Below are 24,960 nucleotides of genomic sequence, written 5' to 3'. Positions count from 1 at the left end.
TCCCATTACTGGGTATATACCCAAAGGAATATAAATCATGCTGCTATAAAGACACATGCACACGTATGTTTTTGGGGCACTATTCACAACAGCAAAGACTTGGAACCAACCCAAATGTCCAACAAAGATAGACTGGATTAAGAAAATGTGGCACATATACACCATGGAATACTATGCAGCCATAAAAAATGATGAGTTCATGTCCTTTGTAGGGACATGGATGAAACTGGAAATCATCATTCTCAGTAAACTATGGCAAGGTCAAAACACCAAACACCGCATGTTCTCACTCATAGGTGGGAACTAAACAATGAGAACACATGGACACAGGAAGGGGAACATCACACTCCAGGGACTGTTGTGGGGTGGGGGGAGGGGGGAGGGATAGCATTAGGAGATATACCTAATGCTAAATGATGAGTTAATGGGTGCAGCACACCAACATGGCACATGTATACATATGTAACAAACCTGCACATTGTGCACATGTACCCTAAAACTTAAAGCGTAATAATAAAATAAAAATAAAAATAAATTAAAATAAATAAAAAAGAAACCCTGTTTCTACTGATAATACAAAAAATTAGTGGGCATGGTAGCACACGCCTGTAGTCCCAGCTACTCAGGAGGTTGAGGCAGGAGAATCGCTTGAACCTGGGAGTTGGAGGTTGCAGTGAGCCAAGATCGTGCCAGTGCACTCCAGCCTGGGTGAAAGACAGACTCAGCCTCAAAAAAAAACAAAAACAAAAACACCAAGGAAACAGCAATACCAAAGAATATAAAATGAATTATGTAGTACTTCAGATAAGAAGTCATTAAAATTCAACTTGTAGATGGTAACAAGCAAAAGGCAGAAAGTCAAATACTGGTCCTAACTAAATTCAGTCAGACCTATATTTCTTGGGTTAACAAAAAAAATTCTAGGCCAGGCACAGTGGCTCACACGTGTAATCCCAGCACTTTGGGAGGCCAAGACCAGCAGAGCACTTGAGGTTAGGAGTTCAAGACCAGCCTGGCCAACGTGGTAATACCCTATCTCCACCAAAAATATAAAAATTAGCCGGGCATAGTGGCACACGCCTGTAATCCCAGCTACCCGGGAGGCTGAGGCAGGAGAATCGCTTGTACCCGGGGGGCGGAGGTTGCAGGGAGCCAAGATCACATCATTGCACTTTGCACTCTTGCCTGGGAGACAGAACAAGACTCCGTCTCAAAAAAAAAAAAAAAAAAAAAAAGAAAAAGAAAAGAAAAAAATGATAGAAGTTTTACAGATACTAAGAATACATTGTAATGATCTGAAAATAAAAACTACCCAAAAGCCTGTGCTATAATTTAAATGGTATTATAATTTACATTCGGCATTTTTACATATCCACTTGCCTCTTTTTTGTCTTTGAACTTATCGATTTCTTTCTTCAGAAGCTCCACTCTTTGAAAGGATTCAAGGTTATTCACACTATACACAAGAACAAAGCCATCAGCAAATGAAAAATAATGCTTTGGCAGCTCCACACCTTCCTGTAGACCTCTGGTGTCATAAAGATGTAACTGTTCTTTTACTCCTCGGTCTGTTTCTACTGAAGCCATGTATACATCTTCCATCGTTTCACAATCTTCCATTCCTGGGATTAAGAAAAGAAATTACTCTTTTTGGCTAAGCCAGTGTCAATTGCTCCGTATTTTCTTGTCCTTTAGAAATTGGCTTTCTAGGTTTCCTATTCACCACATATAATAATCACATTTCTATTTTACCTTTTTTTTTTTTTTTTTTTTTGAAACAGGGTCCTGTTCTGTTGCCCAGGCTGAAATGCAGTGGCTCGATCTCAGCTCACTGCAACCTCCGCCTCCTGGGCTCAAGGGATCCTCCCACCTCAGCCTCCCAAGTAGTCCCTCCCAGCTGGGACTACAGGTGCCATCATGCCCAGTGAATTTTTGTACTTTTGGGAGAGACAGGGTTTCACCATGTGGCCCAGGCTGGTCTCGAACTCCTGGGCTCAAGCAATCTACCCACTTTGGCCTCTAAAGTGCTGGGATTACAGGTGTGAGGCACTGCACCTGGCGCAAACAAAATTCTTTTAAAAAATATTTCTTCTGCATAAAAATAAAAATCCCCTTCTTGTTTATGATCTTTTAAAAATGCATTTTACCACTTTGTTTCATTTGTGCAAGTTTTATCTCTTCAACTAGTCTCTAAGTTTATTAAGTGAAAGGAACTACTCTGTGTACACAGCAAATATTCAATAAGCCCTTATTGATAAAGGAATTAAAGGGAGAAGATTAACACTCTTAATTTTAATAAGTAGTGGAGAGACATGTGATACGACAGGTAAAGTATAGTCCCAGGAACCACCTCCGTATTTAAATATGAGGCCAGGCACGGGGGCTCACGCCTATAATCCCAGCACTTTGGGAGGCCTAGGTGGGCAGATCACCTGAGGTCGGGAGTTCAAGACCAGCCTGGCCAACATGGCCAAACCCCGTCTCCCCTAAAAATACAAAAATTCTCTGGGTGTGGTGGTAGGCGCCTGTTATACTAGCTACTCAGGAGGTTGAGGCAGAGAGAATTGCTTGAACCTGGGAGGCAGAGGTTGCAGTGAGCCGAGATCATGCCACTGCACTCCAGCCTGGGTGACAGAGCAAGACTCCATCTCAAAAAATAATAACAAAAAAAATAAATAAATAAATGTGAAATACATCCAGAGGTAAAATCACATGGGTAACATCCTATACCCCCCCCAAATCATACTATGTTATAGTTTTTTTAAAACCAGTTACAGTTTTCCTAAACAACCTAAATACTGTAGAATGATTTGTTCCAGATGCCTTACACGAAATGTCCATTAAGTATTAGATTACATAAAATCTCCGCAAGTATTAGATTAAAAGGAATAATCACATGGTAATACACAGATTGGATCATGAGAAACCAAAAATTTACTTTCATCAACATAACTCATAAGGAATGTATTCAGTGTTTAGAAAGGCAAAATTGTTCATAAATCTGATTATGTATATACGTGTCTGTGTCATCCTGTCATAAATTAAGCCCTAAGGAAATTAAAGGTTATCTATTAAGACACAAACGTATTGGGCTTTGATTACAAATTAATTTAAAAGCAAAAACTACCAATCATTTTGTCATGTGATTTTTTTATCCACCAAAAGCCAGTCCGGTTAGCCCACCTCCATCTGCCTCTCCAAAAGGGGGTCTAAAGTTTAGACCTTTTGATATTTTGGTACTCTAAAGATCAAATGAAGTCAAGAGTCTCCCACTAGTTCTCTAGATCTCCTCTCCCACTCCACGCTGCTGGGCAACTACCCATCTCGCACACCAGGGGAAGGCTTAAGGGTGCAATCTCTGGGGAGTATAAAATAGAGGCTGTCTAGACTGTGGGATAAAGGGAATGAGTTCCACCATGAAAACGAGGCAATTAAGTGACATGCCTGCGCACACACACATACTGAATGTTGAAGTCCTTCAGCTCTCCCTTTCTGCTCCCAAAACACTGGCAGCCAGCTCTTTATCCCTATCCAGAGGAAATCTGGAAAATCTGGCCAACGGAAAAGGAAAAAATCCTAAATATACTGACATCTAGGCTTCCCCAATAAATGCCCCTGCCAGATCACTTCAGTGAAGCTCAAAGTCATGAACCCTATCCATATGCTTAGAGCTTCCAATTGGCTTTTTAAGTCTTATTTATTTATTTATTTTATTTATTTATTTTTGAGACAGGGTCTCACTTTGTCATCTAGGCTGGAGTTCAGTGGGACAATCTCAGCTCATTGCAGCTTCAACCTCCTGCGCTCAAGCGATCCTCCCACCTCAGCCCTTCAAGTAGCTGGGACTACAGGTACACACCACCAAACCCCACTAATTCTTGTATTTTTTTGTACAGATGGGGTTTCACCATGTTGCCCAGGCTGGTCTCGAACTCCCAAGCTCAAGCTATCTGCCTGCCTCTGCCTCCCAAAGTGCTAGGATTACAGGCATGAGCCACTGCACTGGGCCTAGGGGTCCATTTTTAATTATGAACAGATAACCAAGGTTTAGCAGACACCTGAAGAAAACAGAGACCAACAAGAAGAGACCGCTACAGAGGAAACCAACTATACAAAGAAAAGAAAAACAAAAACAAACAAAAAAAAAACTACCTAATCTATCAAAAAAATAAGATAGTACATCCATGAAATAAGAACAGGATACTAACAAAAACTCAATAGAATAGGGCTGGAAAATAAAGATGAGGATATCTACCAAAAAGCGGTACAAAAATACTGAGAGATGATAAACAGGAAAGGAGCAATAAGAAAATTCAAGGACTAGTCCAGAAGGTCCAGCATCCAAAAATAGAGTTCCAGAAAAAAAAGAACAGAGAACACAGAGGAAAGAAAGCAACAACAAAATAATTCAAAACTGAAGAACATGCATTTCCATATAGAAAGGGCCCTCTAAGTGTCCACTACAGTAAATGAAAACAGACTGGCCAGGCGTGGGGGCTCACACCTGTAATATCAGCACTTTGGGAGGCCAAGGTGGGCGGATCACCTGAGGTCAGGAGTTCAAGACCAGCCTGGCCAACATGGTGAAACCCCATCTCTACTAAAAATACAAAAATTAGCTGGGCACAGTGGTGTGCACCTGTAATTGCAGCTACTTGGGAGGCTGAAGTGGGAGAATTGCCTGAACTCAGGACGTGGAGGTTGCAGTGAGATGAGATCGTGCCACTGCACTCCGACCCGAGCAAAAAAAAAAAAAAAAGAAAGAAAAGAAAAGAAAAGAAAAGATCAATTCTATGCCGCATCACTGAAATTTCAGAACACTGGTGTCTTAATCCATTTGTGCTTCTATAACAACATACCACAGACTGGGTAATTTATAAACAGAAAATTTATCTCTCACAGTTCTGGAGGCTGGGAAGTCCAAGATCAAGGTGCCAGTAGGTTTGGTGTCTTGTTATGGCCCAGTCCCCACTGCAAGATGAAGCCCTGTTGCTGCATCCTTGGGAGGGGTCAAATGCTGTGTCCTCACATGGTGGGAGAGACAGAAGGCAAGAGAGCACTCCCTTCAACCTTAAGCCCTTTTATATAAGGATGCTAATCTTTCATAAGGGATTAGTCCTCATGAAGGTGAAGGGTGTAGCCCTCATGACTTAATCACCTCTTATAGGCCACACTGCTTAATACTGCTGCACTGGAGATTAAGTTTCAACATGAATTTTGGAGGAGACACTATCCTTCAAACCACAGCAACTAAGAACAAAGAAGAGAACCTAGAAAAGCTTCCATAGACAAAGCATCAAGAATCATAACGGTTCCCAGATTCTCAAAAGTAGCACTAAAAGCAAGAAGACAATAGAAGCTGGTAAAGTTAGAGAGACACACCTTCTATGAATCAGCAATTTCATTCCTAGATATGTATACCAGAATTTATCACATAATAGCCAGGATACATGTACAATAATGTTCCAGAGTAGCATTATTTCCAATAGCTCCAAACTGGAAATAACCCAAATGTTCATCAAGACAGAACAGACAGAGGTAGTTTCATGCAATAGAATGTTACATCAATGAAAAGTAAACAACCACAGCTACGGCAAAATGGATGAATCTTTTATTTCTTTTTCTAAATAGAGATGGGGTCTCCCGATGTTGCCCAGGCTGATCTCAAACTCTGGGGCTCAAGTGATCTTCCCACCTCAGCCTCCCAAAGTGCTGGGATTCCAGTGGTGAGCCACCATGCCTGGCCTGATGTGTCTTACAAATATAATGTTGAGTAAAAGAAGCCAGACATGGATTAATTTAATTCATAGAAAATCCATAGGGCAAAAATAAACTAGACCACTTAGTGATATACATATGTGGCAATTAAAAATAAAAAGAATGATTAACCAAAAGTCAAGGGAAGGAATGAGTTGCAACTGGACAGAGAAACACAGGGAGCCACTGGTCTGTCCTCAATGTTGTACTTTTTGATCCACGTGGAGATTATGTGAAGGTTTGTCTCATAATTACTGATTAAACCATATATGTAACGCTTTCAAAATTCTGAAAGTATATTATTTTTGACCTAGAGTTCTATACCCATCAAAATTACAATTCAAATGTTAGTGTAAAATAAAGACAGTTTCAAACATGCAAAGCCTCAGAAAATGTATCACGTATATTTTCTCAGAAAACTATTTGAGGAGACCCTCCATAAACACTAACATGTAATCATAGAAACAGGAAGAAACAGAATCTAACACAGATAGGAAGTAAAGGAAATCACAAGCACAATTAGTAAATATCTCAATTCGGAAGCCCCAGGGTCACAGCTATGTGCCAGGCATAGGGCATGTTGAAGGCCGTCATCACTCAATGTTCTGTCCTACTCTACAACCTTTTCAACCCCAGAAAAGTAGTGGAAAACGTGCTCCAAAAAAAAAAAAAGGTACACGCCAAAAGAAGATGACAAGAGATCTAGGAAGCAGGAAATCAAAACCAGGGAGAGGCCGGGTGCAGTGGCTCATGCCTGTAATCCCAACATTTTGGGAGGCCGAGGTGGGCAGATTGCTTGAGGCCAGGAGTTCAAGACCAGCCTGGGCAACATGGTGAAACCCTGTCTCTACTAAAAATACAAAAATTAGCCGGGCATGGTGGTGCATGCCCGTAATCCCAGCTACTTGGGAGGCTGAGTCAGGAGAATCACTGGAACCTAGGAGGCAGAGGGTGCAGTGAGCCGAGATCGTGCCACTGCACTCCAGCCTGGGTGACAGAGCAAGACTCCGTCTCAAAAAAAAAAAAAAAAAAAACACAGGGAGAAACAAAGGGGAAGTTCCATGATGATGGTGGCACAGTAGATAAGAGAACACAGAGCTCCTGAAGGACACAGCCAAGAAAAAAAATAGATTATCTGATGGAGCTGACTTCATGGAGAACTGAGAAACATCTGGACTATGTGGAAAGAACTAGCAAGAGGTATAAACAAAACTAAAGAAATGACAAATAAATATTAGCTTCCATGAAAACAAACAAACAAAAAGAATCACAGTATACTATACTGCTCTGCTGAGAATACCGCTGACCCTTAAACAACACAGGTTTGAACTTCACGTCTTACATGTAGATTTTCTTTCTCCTCTGCCACCCGACACAGCAAGACCAATCCCTCCTCCTCCTCCTCAGTCTACTCCACATAAAAACAATGAGGATGAAGACCTTTACGATGAACCACTTCCAGTTAATAAATAGTAAATATAGTTTTTCTTCCTTATAATTTTTTTTTTTTTTGAGATGGAGAATCCCTTGAACCCAGGAGGTGGAGGTTGCAGTGAGCTGAGATCGCACCACTATACTCCAGCCTGGGAGACACAGATTTTATTTTATATGCATTACCATCAAAGAGAGTGTCTTATATCCTTTGCAGTGGCTATTTTTCACTTACATTCTTCTTTTCAAATTTAAATAATGGTAACCTCTTATACATTTTAAAATAACCTTTATTTTTTAAAGCAGGTTTTTTATGTTTTGTTTTGTTTTGTTTTGAGACAGTCTCGCTCTGTTGCCCAGGCTGGAGTGCAGTGGCGTGATCTCGTCTCACAATAAACTCTGCCTCCCGGGTTCAAGAGATTCTCATGACTCAGCCTCCCAGGTAGCTGAGATTACAGGCACGTGCCACCATGCCCAGCTAATTTTTATATTTTTAGTAGAGATGGGGTTTTGCCATGTTGGCCATGCTGGTCTTGAACTCCTGACTTCAAGTGATCCGCCTGCCTCGGCCTCCCAAAGTGCTGGGATTAAAGGCGTGAGCCACCACACCCGGCTTCTTCTTTATGATTTTAATAACATTTTCTTATTTCTAGCTTACTTTATTGTAAGAGTACAGTATATAATACATACAACATATAAGACATGACAATTAACTGTTTATGTTATCAGGTTTAAGGTTTCTGGTCAACAGTAAGCAATCAGTAGTTAAGTTTCTGGGGAGTCAAAAATTTGGTTTTCAACTGACTGGGGGGGGTGGTTGGCACCCCTATCCCCTGCACTGTTGAAGGGTCAATTGTACTATATTTATACATGCCAGCAGCTCTCCAACTGTGGTCTGCAGATCTCATGAGGTCTCCTTTCAGGGGATCCACATGGGCAAAACTATATTCATAATACTACTAAGTCATTTGCATTTTCCACTGTGTTGACATTTGTACTGATGTTGCAAAAGCAATGGTGGGTAAAACGGCCGGTACCTTAGTGCAAATCGAGTCAGTGGCACTAAATGTATAGTCGCCATTAGATCCTCTCTTCACCATCTGGTGCTTGCGGTTAAAAAATTAAAAAGCCAGTTTTACTTAAGAATGTCCTTAATAAAGCAATAAAAATGACTAATTTTATTAAATCTCAAGCCTTGAGTATATATCTTTTCAATATTCTATGGAATTAAATGGAAACTATGCATAAAGCATTTCTGCATACAATTATGGTAACATCTTGAGGAAAATCTCGTGTGTTTTGAATTGCAAGCTGAACTAGCCATCATTTTTAAAAAGAAGAAATGACAGAACAACTATGTATTTACAATATTCGACAAACGTTTTCTCAAAAATAAATAAAGGAAGCCTATCATTTCAAGGAAAGTAACTATGGTAACAGTATTTGTTGTCAATAACATTTGAGCTTTCACGCAAAAATCAGAATTGTATCCATCATCATGAATTTGATAGATTCCCAATACTGATGAAATTGGTATTTCATCAGATATTAACAAAAGTGATAGGGAAGATTTCCTTATCTCAGTGAACCAAAATTTCCCAAATGACCAATTCACAATGCTAAAAAACTCTGCTTGGGTAAAAGATCCATTTAAAATGCAGGATCAATCAATGAGATTTTAATTTAGCAGAGTAAAAAAGTTCACGAATATGATTTCAGATTCTATGCTCCAATAACCTTTAGGTAACCATCACTTGTTGAGTTTTAGTGAAATACCAAAGAAAAATACCCATAATTATCTGAAAAGGTTATTAAAGTATTCCTCCTACCTTTTCCAACTACATATCTGTGTGTAGCTGGATTTTCTTCATATATTTCAACTAAAACACCTCATCACAACAGATTAATTACAAAGGCAAGTGTTAATAGATACAATAATTGCCTTCTATTAAGCTGGACATCAGAAAAGATTTTCCAAAAAGTAAATCAATGCCACCTTTCTCACTATTTTGAAAATATAATTTTTTTCATAAAGTTATTTTAGGATATGAGTTTATTAGTGTCATTTAGAAAAAATAAGTAGTTTACAAATGTCTCCATTTTCCTTTACTTTTTTTCTTTTTTGAGATCGGGTCTCCTAAGCTGGAATGCAGTGGTGCGATCACGGCTCACTGCAGCCTCAATCTCCCATGTGATTCTCCCATCCCAGCGTCTCAAATAACTGGGACCACAGGCGCATGCCACCATGCCCACCTGGATAATTTCTTCCTTTTTTTTTCTTTTTTTCTTTTTTTTTTGTTTTGTTTTTAGTGGAAATGAGGTCTCAGGCTAGTCTCAAACTCCTGAGCCCAACTGATCTTCCCACTTTGGCCTCCCAAAGTGCTGAGATTACCAAACTGTGAGCCATCACGCCTGGCCACGGTTTTAATTTCTAATACAGTAAATTACGTTGGAAGATATAGCCCACATAAACAAAAGTTGTTTGGGGTCCTCAGTAAGTTTTCACAGGGCAAAAGGATTCTGAAACCAAAAAATTTGAGAACTACTAGCATAGGTATTATAATAAACACTAAACGTGAATTTAACCACAATTGTTAAACATTATTTTAGAAAGCTAGAAGAGAAGCAGAGCACATAGAAATGGCTAATGAAAAACAGAAATGTGGGCCAGGCGCAGCGGCTCACGCCTGTAATCCCAGCACTTTGGGAGGCCGAGGCAGGCAGATCACTTGAGGTCAGGAGTTCGAGACCAGCCTGGCCAACATGGTGAAACTAAATAAACTCTACTAAAATAAAAATACAAAAATTAGCCAGACGTGGTGGCACGCGCCTGTAGTCCCAGCTACTCAGGAGGCTGAGGCAGGAGAATTGGCTGAACCTGGGAGGCGGAAGTTGCAGTGAGCCAAGATTGCACCACTGCACTCAAGCCTGGGAGACAGAGTGAGACTCCATCTCAGAAAAACAGAAATGTGCTTTAAGTTACCTGCCAGAAATAAATGCTTTGATGATCTCTATTTACTTATCTAACACAAACGTCATTTCATTCTAACCTGTGATATCTATCTTCCTTACTAAGCCATGACCTCTAGAGATACTATCTTCACCTCTCTAACCCAAGGCCTGATTACACGTATCATACACCAAATATTAATAAATAATTATCTGACTCAGCGAATGAATAAATGAATGAGGTAGCCTAATTCACAGAATTAAGTCATACTCACCAAACGGCTGTTTCTTCCATTTTTAAAAATCTATATACAGCAGCTCTGGAAAGTTGTGTTTTTTTTTTCTTCTTTTTTTTTGCAATGGAGTCTCACTCTGTCGCCAAGCTGGAGTGCAGTGGTGCGATCTCGGCTCACTGCAACCTCTGCCTCTCGGGTTCAAGCGATTCTCCTACCTCAACCTCCTGAGTAGCTGGGACTACAGGCGTGCACCACCACACCCAGCTAATTTTTGTATTTTTAGTAGAGACGGGGTTTCACCATGTTGTCCAGGATGGTCTTGATCTCTTGACCTTGTGATCCGCCTGCCTCGGCCTCCCAAAGCACTTGGATTACAGGCATGAGCCAATGTGCTTGGCGTTTTTTTTTTTTTTGAAACAGAGTCTTGCTCTGTAGCCCAGGCTGGAGTGTAGTAACACCATCTTGGCTCACTGCAACCTCGGCCTCCCAGGTTCAAGAGATTCTCTTGCCTCAGCCCCTCAAGTAGCAGGATTACAGCCACCTGCTACTATGCCTGGCTAATATCCTATTTTTAGTAGAGACGGGTTTCACCATGTTGGCCAGGCTGGTCTTGAACTCCTGACACCAGGTGATCTGCCTGCCTCGGCCTCCCAAAGTGCTGGGATTACAGGCCTGAGCCACCATGCCCAGTGGAAAGTCATGTTTTCTTAAATCAGTGATTCTATGATTTGTAGACCACCATTCATTATGTAAATACACAGAAAACCACACACACACAATGGAATATATATCCATATTGATCTATCTATATTGGCCATTTCTTTCCTTACCTGTGATAACTTACAGCAGGCACTCTTGAATTTCAATAACACTTAAGACTTTTTTCCCTCCTCTTTTCTTACCTCTTAATCTCTTTTGGTCCCTCTGGATTATACCTCCCCTTTATGTACCATCAACCACCTTTAGTTTAGCATGACCAACAAAAGACCCCTGACAGCTCCCAGAACCTAGAGACAAACTAGATAAAAACAATCTTACCAATAGTATGATTTCCATAAAGCAGCTGCTCCAAAATTGCAGTTTTCCCCACAGATAACAATCCACAAACCACAACCTTGCAGCCCTTTCCCATCTTCTCTCAGGATATCACTGTGGAGAGAAGAGAAGGTCTTTTAAACTGTATACTGTTGAAATTAACCATTTCTTTTTCTTTCAGTATTTCAATATGTAACACATGCACAGGGGAAATTTTCCAATACAGAAAAGGAGATACACAATAAGGTATAGCCTTCCAAACCCCATTCCCCAGTCTCCCATTTGCTCCCTTAGAGCAATAAGCATTATCAGTTTCTTATATATCTCACAGAGACAATGTAGATAAATATAAGAATACATGCCAGGCACAGTGGCTCATGCCTGTAATCCTACCACTTTGGGAGGCCAAGGCGGGTGGATCACCTGAGGTCAAGAGTTCGGGACCAGCCTGGCCAAAATGGTGAAACCCCATCTCTACTAAAAAATACAAAAATTAGCCAGGCGTGGTGGCACTCGCCTGTAATCCCAGCTACTCGGGAGGCTGAGGCAGGAGAATCGCTTGAACCCAGGGGGCAGAGGTTGCACTGAGCCAAGATTGCGCCACTTCACTCCAGCCTGGGTGAAAGAGCTAGACTCCGTCTCAAAAAAAAAAAAACATGGATAGGTATGAATACATCTTTCTTTTCAAAAAGAATAAATACATTTTATATGAAGAATATTTCAATACTGATTAAGTCTATAGCAATCCAACAGACTCTTAAATCCTTGATAGAGACTGCCTACTCATCAATATTTACCTGGAAAAATAAACATTTAAGTAAAAATTTAAGGAGGCATGAGGATAAAATTTTTAGAAAATGGACATGATTTTTCAAAGAAACATGAATGTTTAAGTCAGTCTTTTCTCAGGAAGGGAAGAAACTGGATTTTGGTAGTCACGTGGGCTTTTTTTTTTTTTGAGACAGGGTCTAGCTCTGTCACTCAGGCTGGAGTGCAGTGATGAGATCTCCGTTCACTGCAACCTCCACTTCCTGAGGGCAAGCGATTCTCCTGCCTCAATCTCCCGAGTAGCTGGGATTACAGGCGCCTGCCACCATGCTTGGTGAAATTTTTGTATTTTTAGTAGAGACGGGGTTTCACTACGTTGGCCAGGATGGTCTCAAACTCCTGACCTCAAGTGATCCGCCCACCTTGGCCTCCCAAAGTGCTACGATTACAGGCATGAGCTACTGCTCCTGGCTGTCACGTGGGCTTTCTTAATCATACTTCTTTTTGAGGAAGAATGGAAAAATTGCCCATGCACAGGACTTCATGACTAAAACACCAAAAGCAATGGCAACAAAAGCCAAAATAGATGAATGGGATCTAATTAAACTAAAGAGCTTCTGCACTGCAAAAGAAACTACCATCAGAGTCAACAGGCAACCTACAGAATGGGAGATTTTTGCAATCTACCCATCTGACAAAGGGCTAATATCCAGAATCCACAAAGAACTTAAACAAATTTACAAGAAAAAAACAAAAACAAACAACCCCATCAAAAAGTGGGCAAAGGATATGAACAGACACTTCTCAAAAGAAGACATTTATGCAGCCAACAGACACATGAAAAAATGCTCATCATCACTGGCCATAAGAGAAATGCAAATCAAAACCACAAAAAGATACCATCTCACACCAATTAGAATGGTTATCATTAAAAAGTCAGGAAACAACAGGTGCTGCAGAGGATGTGGAGAAATAGGAACACTTTTACAGTGTTGGTGGGACCGTAAACTAGCTCAGCCATTGTGGAAGACAGTGTGGCGATTTCTCAATGATCTAGAACTAGAAATACCATTTGACCCAGTAATCCCATCACTGGGTATATACCCAAAGGATTATAAATCATGCTGCTATGAGGACACATTCACACGTATGTTTATTGGGGCACTATTCACAATAGCAAAGACTTGGAACCAACCCAAATGTCCATCAATGATGGACTAGATTAAGAAAATGTGCCACATACGTCGGGCGCCGTGGCTCATGCCTGTAATCCCAGCACTTTGGGAGGCCGAGGCGGGCGGATCACGAGGTCAGGAGATCGAGACCATCCTGGCTACCACAGTGAAACCGTCTCTACTAAAAATACAAAAAATTAGGTGGGGCTTGCAGTGAGCCAAGATTATGCCACTGCACTCCAGCCTGGGCAACAGAATGAAACTCCGTCTCAAAAAAAAAAAAAAAAAAGTAGTACACTACAAATGTACTTTGATCACTCATCGATAATATGATTATCAGGATAATATAATTATCAGGATAATAGGATTAACAGATGTTTGCTAAAAATTGTACATTGTTTTGTGTTGTGTGTGTATATTAATAAATTGGGGAGTTCATTTTGATATTACCAAAGAAGTCTTCATCATGGGCAAACAGTAAAAGTAACTGAACAAAAGTAGCTCAAAACACTAGCTAAGAATTTTAAGCATATTTTGGAAGGAAAGCGAAGAGATAAGACAGAATAGACTTCATTAAATATTTTACACTACCAAAAAGAAAACAAAGATGAAAAGATAAGTGTGATTAATCAAAGCATGGCTGAAATATTCTAGGTTCCTGGTTGCTTTCCAAATAGGAAACAATACTACTACATAAAGCAGATGAGTGCCTTGCTACCATCAATTACAAAGTTAAGAATTCTTTAAAAAATAATTAACATTTTGAATAACTAACACATACACAAAAATACTTTATTTTCTATATATGATCAGTATGGCAGGAACTCACATTACAAATAAGTGGTTCTCATGCTTATTTTCAGATTTACAAATAAAAACTACTAATAGTTTGGTTCTTAAAGCACTTATAATTATTTAATAATTCCCAAACACAATAAATGTACACTACTTTCTGCGAAATATACAAAGGTGGTCATCTGCAGTATCCTGAATGGGCAATCAATCACATGAACCAATCCTGGGGTAACCAAGCCTCTTACTTAAATCTAGGTTTCAAGAATTTGAAAGGCTCTGTAGTACATGGGTCACCTTTAGGTTCCTTTCAACACTGTGATGCCATGATATTAGAAGTTGCTTATCCAGAGATACATCAACACTGAGGTGAACAAAAAAAGCAGTAGTTACAGCTACTTGTCACATCCCTACCCTAAGAAACTGGGCAATAAAATTCAATCTGTGACCTATTAAACCTCATGTGATGTAAATTACTAAGAGAACGTGCTTAATAGGCAAGATTCAGGGCAGTCTTAAATACTTATTGCTTTACTTTCCAGGCTAATCAATAACGTTGCTAGAGAATAAATACAACTTCCTCTCTCCAACTTGAGGCTAAAAAAAAAAAAAAAAAAAAAAGAATAAATATATGACCTGGTCCATTTCTGTGAAATGCTTTGTCAATATTCTCTTTGAAGATCCATCAGAAACAGCTCCCCAAAACTGTCAGTGCTTCTGTTCTTCTATGTAAGTGGGTCATTCTATTTTTATAAGTAAAACACAAGTTTCTGATGCAACCAGAAAAACAATACCAAACACTGTTAGCATCATAGGAGAGATGTTATAAATCTCTAAAAATACTGTCATGTGGGGAAACCACCTACATTGTGTATTTACTTATGTCAACATTATGTATAGTGTGGAATACTTTCACTTATCCATATATGAATATATTTACATGTATAAAAATATATTCAACAGGTTTTGCACACAGTATTGCACAAAATAAAATGTAATAAGCAGATTCTAGCTTACCATTCTTTTATTCATTTACCAAACATTTACTGAGGGCCTACCATCATGCCAGCCATCAGAGACAAACTAGGGGGCAAAAACAGAAATCATCCCTTGTCCTCGGGAATCTCAAAATCAATTGGAAACACAAATCCAAATCTTGTAAAACTGTTAACTGAGAAACTACAAATTGAGAAATAAAACTGCAAATGTGATTGATAAATTAGCAGTGATTATTCACATACTAGAATTTTTTTTCCAAATGATTCATCCAACTTTTTAAATTTTATTTTTACTGCTCCTTTAGGAGCAGGACTACGCCCATACGCAGTGTACCTACAGTAGCGCATTCAACTTTTTAGTCATCCTCACCTTTGAAATACATACAGGGCTGCACTACTTACCATTTTCGCGCTACTGAAGTGGTCTGGGTGAGGCACCATGTTCTCTCACCTGGTCTCTCAAAGACATCGTAGTCCCCCAAACCTGTGAATATGTTACTTTACATACTCATACAAGAATTTTGCGGGGGTGATTAAGAACTTCCAAATGAAGATACTATCCTGAATTATCTAGCTGGGCCCAATGTGCCACAGGTGTCTTTATAAGAGAGACACAGGAGTGCTGGAGAGGACAGAAGGTGTGATTGGAAGATGCTCTTTTGCTGGCTGTGAAGATGAAGGAAGCACTCAGGAGCCAAGGAATTCAGGCAGGCTTCATAAGGTGGAAAAGCCAAGGAAATCAATGTATTCTCCCCTAGTACCTCCAGAAGGAACACGGCCCTATTGACTTTGGTTTTAGCCTGGTGATATTTACAGATTTACAGACCTAGTCTGATGTACAAACTAAAAGACGGTAAATGTGTATTGCTGTTAACCAACAAAGTTGCTGAAATTTGTTACAGGAGCAATGGAAGACTAACACAATTTCCTAAGTAGTCTCTCTGCTTCCATTTTTTCTCTCCTTTTAGCCTCAAAAGGAGCAATCCAAGTTATCTTTTTAAAATGTACGCCATATGAAGTCATCCTTCCGTTCAAAATCTTCCAATGAAATCCGAAGTCCACGTAAGAACCTTCACCTCTCTGACGTCATTTCCCACTTTCCCCTACTGTGAATTTCAGCCACACTGCTTCCCTGCTGTTCCTCTACTAATCTTGCGTGCTCCAGTCTTGGCTCTTTTCCCTCTACCTGAATCAGACCCCTACTCTTACTCCCAGACTCCTATTCCTGAGGTCCTTTCTTAAATGTTACCTTCTGTAAAAGACTTAACCTGGACATTCCATCCCAAATTGCAACCCTCACCCGCTAACACTCCCTCATCACTTCCCTCCCCTTATCTTTTTTCCTTAGCATTTACCACCAAACCCAATACACAGCTTACTTCTGCTTACTGCCTGTTTCCAAGAAGGCCAAAAATTCTGCGTTGTTTGCTGCTGCATCCCCAGCAACTATGCCTGGCACATATTAGACCCTTAATAAATATTTGTTGAATCAATGAATGAACCAGATGGAGACCCTTAAAAACGTAAAGCTGTGATTTAAAAAAAAAGAAAGAAAAATATGATGTAGGAAAAAAGATAAAACCGCTACGATTAAGAGATAATGATTCTCTTAAGCCTTTGCCACATCTGAACGCATAATCTGGAAGGAAATTAAAGCCACATGACTTAAATTAAAGCCAAATGAAAATATTCTGGAGAAACAAAATAAGCCAGTAACCTATTTCTCAATTAAAAAAAAAAAAACCCCGCAACGCAAAATGCCAGCATTTTCTCGGCATTTCTTCCCCAAAACATTCACACCTGCCAAACAGGTCTTGGCAAATAAACATTTTGCTTTTCTGAAAAACTCTGGTTCTCATGTTAGCAAATTTGGGACGAAATCCGTATGCAGAAAAATCGCCGAGCCGCCCGCAATCCACCCACTCCATGACCCTTTTTTAGGACAAAATCCCTGGGCGCTGGGGCCTGCTGGAGGAGCTTCACGCAGTCTGGAGCTGAAGGGACACAGCGAGCGCCCCGACCCGCGACGCCCCGACTCCGCGAAGGCCTCCCTGGGGGGCTGGGGAAGCGTCAGGGGATCTCTCAGCGCAGCGCTGGGGCCCAGATTTCTGCGCCAGTCGTCAGGTGGCCAGAGAGAGACAGCGCAGCGCAGCGCGGAGACGCGGAGACGCAGACACCGCAGGTGGAGAGCCCGCGGTGCGTGAAACAAACCTGTTCTCTCCTCAGACCTCAAGGACAGCGGCTCCACCGCGGTACGCGGCCACCGGCTTTGGAGCCTGGACCCCAACTTGCCTCCTCTCGCGGCAAGACACTCGCCGACGCTCGCTTACCGGCCGAGACTTCGCCGCCAACTCTCTCACCCCTCGAGACGCCCTGGCCGCTCAGGCTCGAATCCTGCGGAGCGAGGGGCGGGACAATAGGGGCCGCTGCGCCCCACTCGGCAGAACTCCGCCCACCAGGCGTGATGCCGGAACTACATGTCCCATGACGCTCTGGGAGGCCGCAGCTTTCCACCGGAAAGAGGTTGGTTGAGGTGGGGGAGGAGCCCAAAAGGCATTGTGGGAGTACAGCTCTTTCCTTTCCATCTGGCGGCAGCCATCAGGTAGGCTGCGTTGAGGATCTTTGCTCTTCCATCCGCCTTTGATCGTCTTCCTCTTCAGCCATCCAGGCCCGGGGACCCTGCGTCCTCCGAGATAGGTCACCCTCCTGTGCGGCCACAGTTTGGTCAGGATGCGGGACAGCGAAGGGGTGGAGAGGCGGTCCCCGGGGCGGGTTGAGCGAAGATGTGATGGCGGCGCGAATTCGAGCTGGGCCCGGATCCTGGAGGAGGCGTGGGGCTGACGAATGGGGCGCCCGGAACAAGGCAGCCTAAAGCGAGGCTGCTGGTTGGGTGGAGTAGATGCATTTTCCTCGAGAGTTAATCCTTGGCGGTGGCAGCAGTACCTTTCCCTGTGGTGTCAGCGGCATCTCCTTGCAGGTCCCCCTTGGGGACGCCGCCTGCCGCAGCCACCCGCCCCCTTGGTGCTCAGCTCTGGTTCTGTTCATTCGCCCCACCAAATCGTGCCGAGCACCGCTCCGCGTTGGGGTTGCGGAGGTGACTGAACGCGGCTCCGTGGGCGCAGTGATGGGGGTTGGGCTAGCTGTCCCCGGCCGTTGGTGCAGAGCCATTTTCATTCCCGGCGGTTTCCTTGTGCTTGTTGGGGAACTAAGATGGACGGGTAGAGTCTTACTGTACTTCAAACGGTTGATATTTAATACACAGTTTGATTTCACAGGTAAGCCAAGATGGGTGCATACAAGTACATCCAGGAGCTATGGAGAAAGAAGCAGTCTGATGTCATGCGCTTTCTTCTGAGGGTCCGCTGCTGGCAGTACCGCCAGCTCTCTGCTCTCCACAGGGCTCCCCGCCCCACCCGGCCTGATAAAGCGCGCCGACTGGGCTACAAGGCCAAGCAAGGTACGTGATCGACTCCGTGGATGCTTGGGTAAAATTATATTCGAGAAAAGTTAGAAACCAGCTGTTAGGAAGACACTGCTGCCCCAGTGTCTTTCTTCGCATAGGGCTTTGGCAGAATAGAGCTAGCAACACTGGTCAGTTACTGTATGCACTGTCTAAAGTGGCAAGTGTGTCAAAAGTTACAAATCTGAATGAGTTCAGACTAAAGCAAAGTAAACAGTGTGCCTCCCTGTATGAGTAGCCTAAGGTACACTGAAAAAGACTGGAATGTGTTTTATTTTTTCCATTAGATAGCATTAACTTACTGTTGAAGTATTTTTGGTGGAGTATTAGTGACAAGCCATTGGAGTCTTAAGCCTTATGGCTTCCTATAAAATCACTAATTTTGTGTGTGTTTGTGTGCAGGTTACGTTATATATAGGATTCGTGTTCGCCGTGGTGGCCGAAAACGCCCAGTTCCTAAGGGTGCAACTTACGGCAAGCCTGTCCATCATGGTGTTAACCAGCTAAAGTTTGCTCGAAGCCTTCAGTCCGTTGCAGAGGTAAATGGTTTTCAGTAGCAGTTATACTAAATACTGCCTCGGGCTGGTGGATGAGACAGATTTAAGCAACTTTTCTGATTGTACTTAGGTGAGCTGTCTCCTGTATAAAACAGGGTTTGTGATTTTTACTAATCTTGGTAAAGAGTAATTGCTTGAAAGACTTGTAAGTCTTTGTTACAAATGCATGTGTATATACTGGAAGCACTTGTGGAACCTAAGCTTTAAAGAGGCAAGAATATGCATCAGAGACCAAATTGGCCTGCACAGCCTAAAATACATGCTAAATATTTTTAAAGCTAACGTTGCTGAGGTCTCAGTTGTATTGGAAAAAGGTAAGGTCCCCAAACCCTCAATTTTGTTACGCAGATATTAACATATTCATGCCCTAGTCAGGAATGGAGTATTAAGAAGGAATGATGTGTTTCAGTCTATGTGTGTTGTTTTAGCAAGTCTACTTTATCTCATTACACTTGTGATAGTCTAGGGAGAGATGCTTAGTAAATACTTGAGTAGTAAAAGACTCTGGTCTGGTGGTGAACTAGAGTTGAGAATTAAAATTCTTTCTGACTTGCTGCTATAGGCAATGTGGGAGACTGACCTTGGGCCTTTTTTCCTATTCTAGGAGCGAGCTGGACGCCACTGTGGGGCTCTGAGAGTCCTGAATTCTTACTGGGTGGGTGAAGATTCCACATACAAATTTTTTGAGGTTATCCTCATTGATCCATTCCATAAAGCTATCAGAAGAAATCCTGACACCCAATGGATCACCAAACCAGTCCACAAGCACAGGGAGATGCGTGGGCTGACATCTGCAGGCCGAAAGAGCCGTGGCCTTGGAAAGGGCCATAAGTTCCACCACACTATTGGTGGTTCTCGCCGGGCAGCTTGGAGAAGGCGCAATACTCTCCAGCTCCACCGTTACCGCTAATATAAGTAAAGTTTGTAAAATTCACACCTAATAAACAATTTAGGACAGTCATGTCTGCTTACAGGTGTTATTTGTCTGTTAAAACTAGTCTGCAGATGTTTCTTGAATGCTTTGTCAAATTAAGAAAGTTAAAGTGCAATAATGTTTGAAGACAATAAGTGGTGGTGTATCTTGTTTCTAATAAGATAAGCTTTTTTGTCTTTGCTTTATCTTATTAGGGAGTTGTATGTCAGTGTATAAAACATACTGTGTGGTATAATAGGCTTAATAAATTCTTTAAAAGAAGAGAACTGAAACTAGCCATGTAGATCTGTCTGGTGCATGTGATGAAACCTGCAGCTTTATCAGGGTGATGGCAATGCTCTGCTGGTTTATTTTCAAGTGGCTGCGTGTTTTTAGTTTGGCAGGTGTAGACTTTTTAAATTGGGCTTTAGAAAATCTGGGTTAGCCTGAAGAAAATTGCCTCAGCCTCCACAGTACCATTTTAAATTCACATAAAAGGTGAAAGCTCCTGGTTCAGTGCCATGGCTTCATGTTATTCAATGACTAGTGGTAATGGTATTAACACTGGTATGTTTTGGAGTTGAATGTGAGATAAAATGATTAGCTTTAAGATTGGTAAGCTAGCAATGAATGCTAGGGTGGGAAGCTGGTGAGCCAGTGGCCATTAGATAAATACCTTTCAAGTGTGAGCTTAGACGTCAACCCTAAAATAACAGTAATGCTAATTGTGATCATTATGAATCCCTTCAGTCACATTAGGGGGAAGGTAGTTGGCTATAAGTACCTCATTCTTAGTCCAGGCAGTCTTTTTTTTTGAGACAGAATCTCGCTCTATCGCTAGTCCAGTCAGTCTTAAAAACATCTTGGGTTACCCACTCTGTCCACTCTCATAGGCTACAGAAAAAGTCACAAGCGCATGGTTTCCAACCATATATGTTTTCTGCGGTTATTTCTCTCGTTCCTGGCCAAACTACCCTAAAAATCCTTACCATTCCACAAAGTTGGACCGTCACTTATGCACCCACTTTGAGTATACCACAACATTGCATTTCTGTTTGCATCATGTCTTCCAGGAGACTAGACTACTGTTTTCCAGGATGAATTTGAGTGTAAAGAAAATGTAGACAAGGAATTGCCCAATTTTAAATTCTGACTTTGCTGACTTAATTTAAATGCTCGTTCTGAACCAATTTTCTCCTATCTTCTCTAGGGGTTTCAAAAGGCTCAGTTAATTGATTTCCAGGAAGTACTCATAGCAAGTTCATAAAAGTTCTTGAGACCTAAATTTCTTCACAAAAAAAGAAAAGATCTTAAGTCATACATTTTAATTGTGTAGAGGTTGTTCAACTAAAGGAATAAATGTCTATTAAACTAAAACCAATGGACCTTCTGTTATTTTTTGTCATCTCACAGTGCTAATGTACTTTAAAGCAAACCAAATACCCTAACTAGCAAAAAGGCATCAAAATGTGATTATAGAAATAATATAATTTGAGATAGCATAAAATGTACTTCTACTCTCTCAGTTCTCTGATCATTGCATGAATTAGGTTTTTATCTAAAACTGTTCAGCTGGGTGTGGTGGCTCAGGCCTGTAAACCTGTCACTTTGGGAGACAAGCTGGAGGATTTGTTGAGGCCAGCCTGGGCAGCATAGTGAGACCTCTATTTAAAAACAACAACAAAAAAACTTAAACATGGCTAATTTGGAGAGGAGAGAAAGGGTTCGGGCCAAAGGTCAGCATTGTCTCTACAAGAAAACCTTGTTCCTGTCCTTGCTACTCTACAGTTTTATCTCCACACAGTAGCCCAAGGGGTCCTATTAAATTGATTATGGCACTCCTGTGCAAAAAAATCAAAAGTCCTCCTGATAGCTTTCATGATCTTCCCACTTTACGTGTGACCTCATGTCCTACTGCAGTCCTCACCCCAGGCTCCTTGCTGTTCTTCAAATACACCAAACACTTCCTAATGCCTTTATGGTAGGAAAGCTTTACTCCAATATTAAGGGTCACTTTATCAGCTATACCCTGACTACCCAACAAGCTGTTCCCATTTGCTTTACTATTTCTATATTGGCATGTAATTCACACAGCAACATTGATTATTCAGTTTTTGTTTTTTGCTTTTTTTCAGATGGAGTCTCACTCTCACCCAGGCAGGAGTGCAGTGGGGCAATCACGGCTCACTGCAACCTCTGTTTCCCGGGTTTGAGCAATTCTCCTGCATCAGCCTCCCAAATAGCCAGGACTACAGGCACACACTGCCACGCCCAGCTAACTTTTGTATTTTTAGTAGAGACGGGGTTTCACTATGTTGGCCAGGCTGGTCTCGAACTCCTGACGTCAAGTGATCCAGCTGCCCTGGCCTCCCAAAGTGCTGGGATTACAGGCGTGAGCCACCACACCCAGCCCAATTTTTATTTTTTGTGCAGACAGGATCTCACTCTGTTACCCAGGTTGGTCTTGAACTACTGGCCTCAAGCAATCCTGCCTTGGCCTCCCAAAGTGCTGGAATTACAGGCATGAGCCACCACACCAGGCCCAAATTTACTTTAGTAATAACAACAATTGACTGGGTGCAGTGGCTCATGCCTGCAATCCCAACACTTTTGGAAACCAAGGTGGGCTTGAGCTCATGAGTTAGAGAGCAGCCTGAGCAATGTAGTGAGAGCCCATCTCACAAAAAATAAATTAGCTGGGCATGGTGTTGCACGCCTGTAGTCTCGAAATTACACCACTGCACTCCATCTTGGGTGATAAGAGCCAGAACTTGTCTCAAAAAAAAAAAAAAACAATTGGTTTCTTGTAATCCCAAAAGGTGCAGTTACTAGTATTAATTCTTTTTTGCCAATGAGGAAACACAAAGATGAAGCAACTTGCTCAAAGTCATACAGTGACAGTCTGAATTCAAATCCTATACACTTAAAGTTTATTTGTTTTGGTTTGATTTTTTTTTGAGATGGAGTCTCACTGTGTTGCAAGGCTGGAGTGCAGTGGCACGATCTCAGCTCACTGCAACCCGGGTTCAAGCGATTCTCCTGCCTCAGCCTGCCGAGTAGCTGGGACTACAGGCACGCACCACCACGCCCAGCTAATTTTTGTATTTTTAGTAGAGACAGGGTTTCACCATGTTGGCCAGACCTCAGGTGATCCTCCCCCCTTGGCCTCCTAAAGTGCCGGGATTACAGGTGTCAGCCACTGCACCCGGCCAACTTAAAGTTTTTGATAGATAATACATTAAAGTTAAAAATTCAAAAGATAAGTATAGGCTCTACAGTACAAACCCTTCTGCCTCCTAGTTCCCCTCCCTGGAGGCAATGTGATCAGTTTAACAATATTTTTTTATTTTGAGACGGGGTCTCACTGTTGCACAGGCTGGAGTGTAGTGGCATGTTCACAACTTACTGTAGCCTCGACCTCCTAGGCTCAAGCAATCCTCCCACCTCAGCCTCTCAAGTAGCTGGAACCACAGGTGCACACCACCATGCCAGGCTAATTTTTGTATTTTTTTGTAGAGACAGGGTTTCAGTATGTTGCTCAGGCTGGTCTCAAAGTCCTGGGCTCAAGCAATCTTCCCATCTCTGCTTCCCAAAGAGCTGGGATTACAGGTGTGAGCCACTGTGCCCGGCCTACATATGTATTTTTTCCTTTTTTTCCCCAAGTAGTAGGATATGATACACATTGTTGATTTTTTTGTTTAGTTATGTATCTCAGAGCTTATTCTTTATCAGCTCATGAGGAATTTTTTTTTTTTTTTTTTTTGATATGTAGTTTTGCTCTTGTAGCCCGGATTGGAGTACAATAACACAATCTTGGCTTGCAGCAACTTCTGCCTCCCACGTTCATGCGTTCTCCTGCCTCAGCCTCCCGAGTAGCTTGGATTACAGGTGCCTGCCACTACATCCATCTATTTTTGTATTTTCAGTAGAGACAGGGTTTCACCATTTTGGCCAAGCTGGTCTCAAACTCCTGACCTCAGGTGATCCGCCCATCTCAGCCTCCCAAAGTACTGGGATTACAGGCATGAGCAACCGTGCCCGGCCGGAACTTCATTCTTTTGGTATAACTGCATGGTATCCCATCATGTGGATGTACCATGATTCATTGGATGTGGACCCTCCTGATGGACATTTAAATTTCTTCCAATCTGTTGCTATTACAAAAAAGAAAAATGTGTGCATACATCTTTATTCATCTGTAGAATAAATTCTTAGAATGGCAGAGTTAAAAATTGTATGTATGTAATTTTTTATAGATATTGCCAAATTGTCTTCCATAAAAGTTGAACCAATTTTCATTACCACCAGCAAAGTAGGAGAGGACTTGTTTATCCACACCCTCTTTAATGTATGTAATCAAATTTTGGGATATCTGCCATTCTGTTAGGGGGAAATGATACTGTTCTCTACTTTTATTTTGCGTTCTGAGTGTGGCAGAGGCAAAGCTACGTGCATACCATAGCTTTTTCTCCCCCTGAAAACACAACTAAACTACATTGTTTTCCTGGCCTCGCATGCATTTAGGTTGGGGTCATATTACTTCCCTCCAAGAAAAACAGTTGGTATGCCTCCTCCACACTTCCCACAACTGTGGAAGCCAGTGATCCAGATAGCATAGCTATTAATACAAGATGGAAGAAAGCTGCTCAACCCCATCAGACAGCATGAGTGGTAAGATTTTATTGTGTCAAACGACTGCATTAGTTGTGTTTTGTTATTATGGCAGCATAGCCTAGCTTGGCCCTAACTAATTCAATAAATAAAGTTGAGCATTATTTGTACATTTAAGAGCGTTTTTTATGTTTGCTTTACAGTGGCTTTCCACTTTTCTATCAGAGAATCCCCCCTCACTTATGTACCATGCTATATTAATAAATTGGAAGGAGCTG

The 24,960-nt window shown here is 41.7% G+C and overlaps 2 protein-coding genes across 10 annotated transcripts in view; one reads left to right on the top strand and one right to left on the bottom strand.

Moving 5' to 3' along the window:
• The window catches only part of NKIRAS1 (NFKB inhibitor interacting Ras like 1), a 27,845-nt gene extending 10,293 nt beyond the window's left edge, over positions 1–17,552 (bottom strand). The window contains exons 1-3 of one of the 4 annotated variants that reach the window (XM_030812266.1): positions 17,472–17,552; positions 11,412–11,522; positions 1,381–1,622 (exon numbers count right to left, since the gene is read on the bottom strand). In XM_030812266.1, coding sequence (XP_030668126.1) covers positions 1,381–1,622; positions 11,412–11,505 — 336 coding nt within the window. In that variant the 5' untranslated portion in view covers positions 11,506–11,522; positions 17,472–17,552. Of the gene's footprint in view, positions 1–1,380; positions 1,623–11,411; positions 11,523–11,925; positions 12,048–14,779; positions 14,867–17,352 lie in introns of those variants that run through there. The other 3 variants (XM_003256763.4, XM_030812265.1, XM_030812264.1) reach the window with 3 other exon arrangements.
• Positions 17,111–24,960, top strand: RPL15 (ribosomal protein L15). 6 transcript variants are annotated; one of them, XM_003256762.4, is made up of 5 exons: positions 17,111–17,743; positions 18,417–18,598; positions 19,004–19,140; positions 19,763–19,813; positions 22,207–24,960. In XM_003256762.4, the coding sequence occupies exons 2-5, from the start codon at positions 18,427–18,429 to the stop codon at positions 22,282–22,284; spliced, it is 438 nt and encodes a 145-aa protein (XP_003256810.1). In that variant the 5' UTR covers positions 17,111–17,743; positions 18,417–18,426; the 3' UTR covers positions 22,285–24,960. The 6 variants fall into 6 exon arrangements, with proteins under 6 accessions (XP_003256810.1, XP_030668123.1, XP_012351236.1 ...); XM_030812263.1 differs by lacking the exon at positions 22,207–24,960 and having other exon boundaries at positions 17,646–17,664; positions 19,763–21,448; XM_012495782.2 differs by lacking the exon at positions 22,207–24,960 and having other exon boundaries at positions 17,648–17,743; positions 19,763–20,351.

This window comes from Nomascus leucogenys, chromosome 4 (genome assembly GCF_006542625.1).
Source record: "Nomascus leucogenys isolate Asia chromosome 4, Asia_NLE_v1, whole genome shotgun sequence".
Lineage (NCBI taxonomy): Eukaryota > Metazoa > Chordata > Mammalia > Primates > Hylobatidae > Nomascus > Nomascus leucogenys.
The sequence above is the reverse complement of the archived record's forward strand: the minus strand, read 5'-3'. Positions and strand labels throughout refer to the sequence as shown.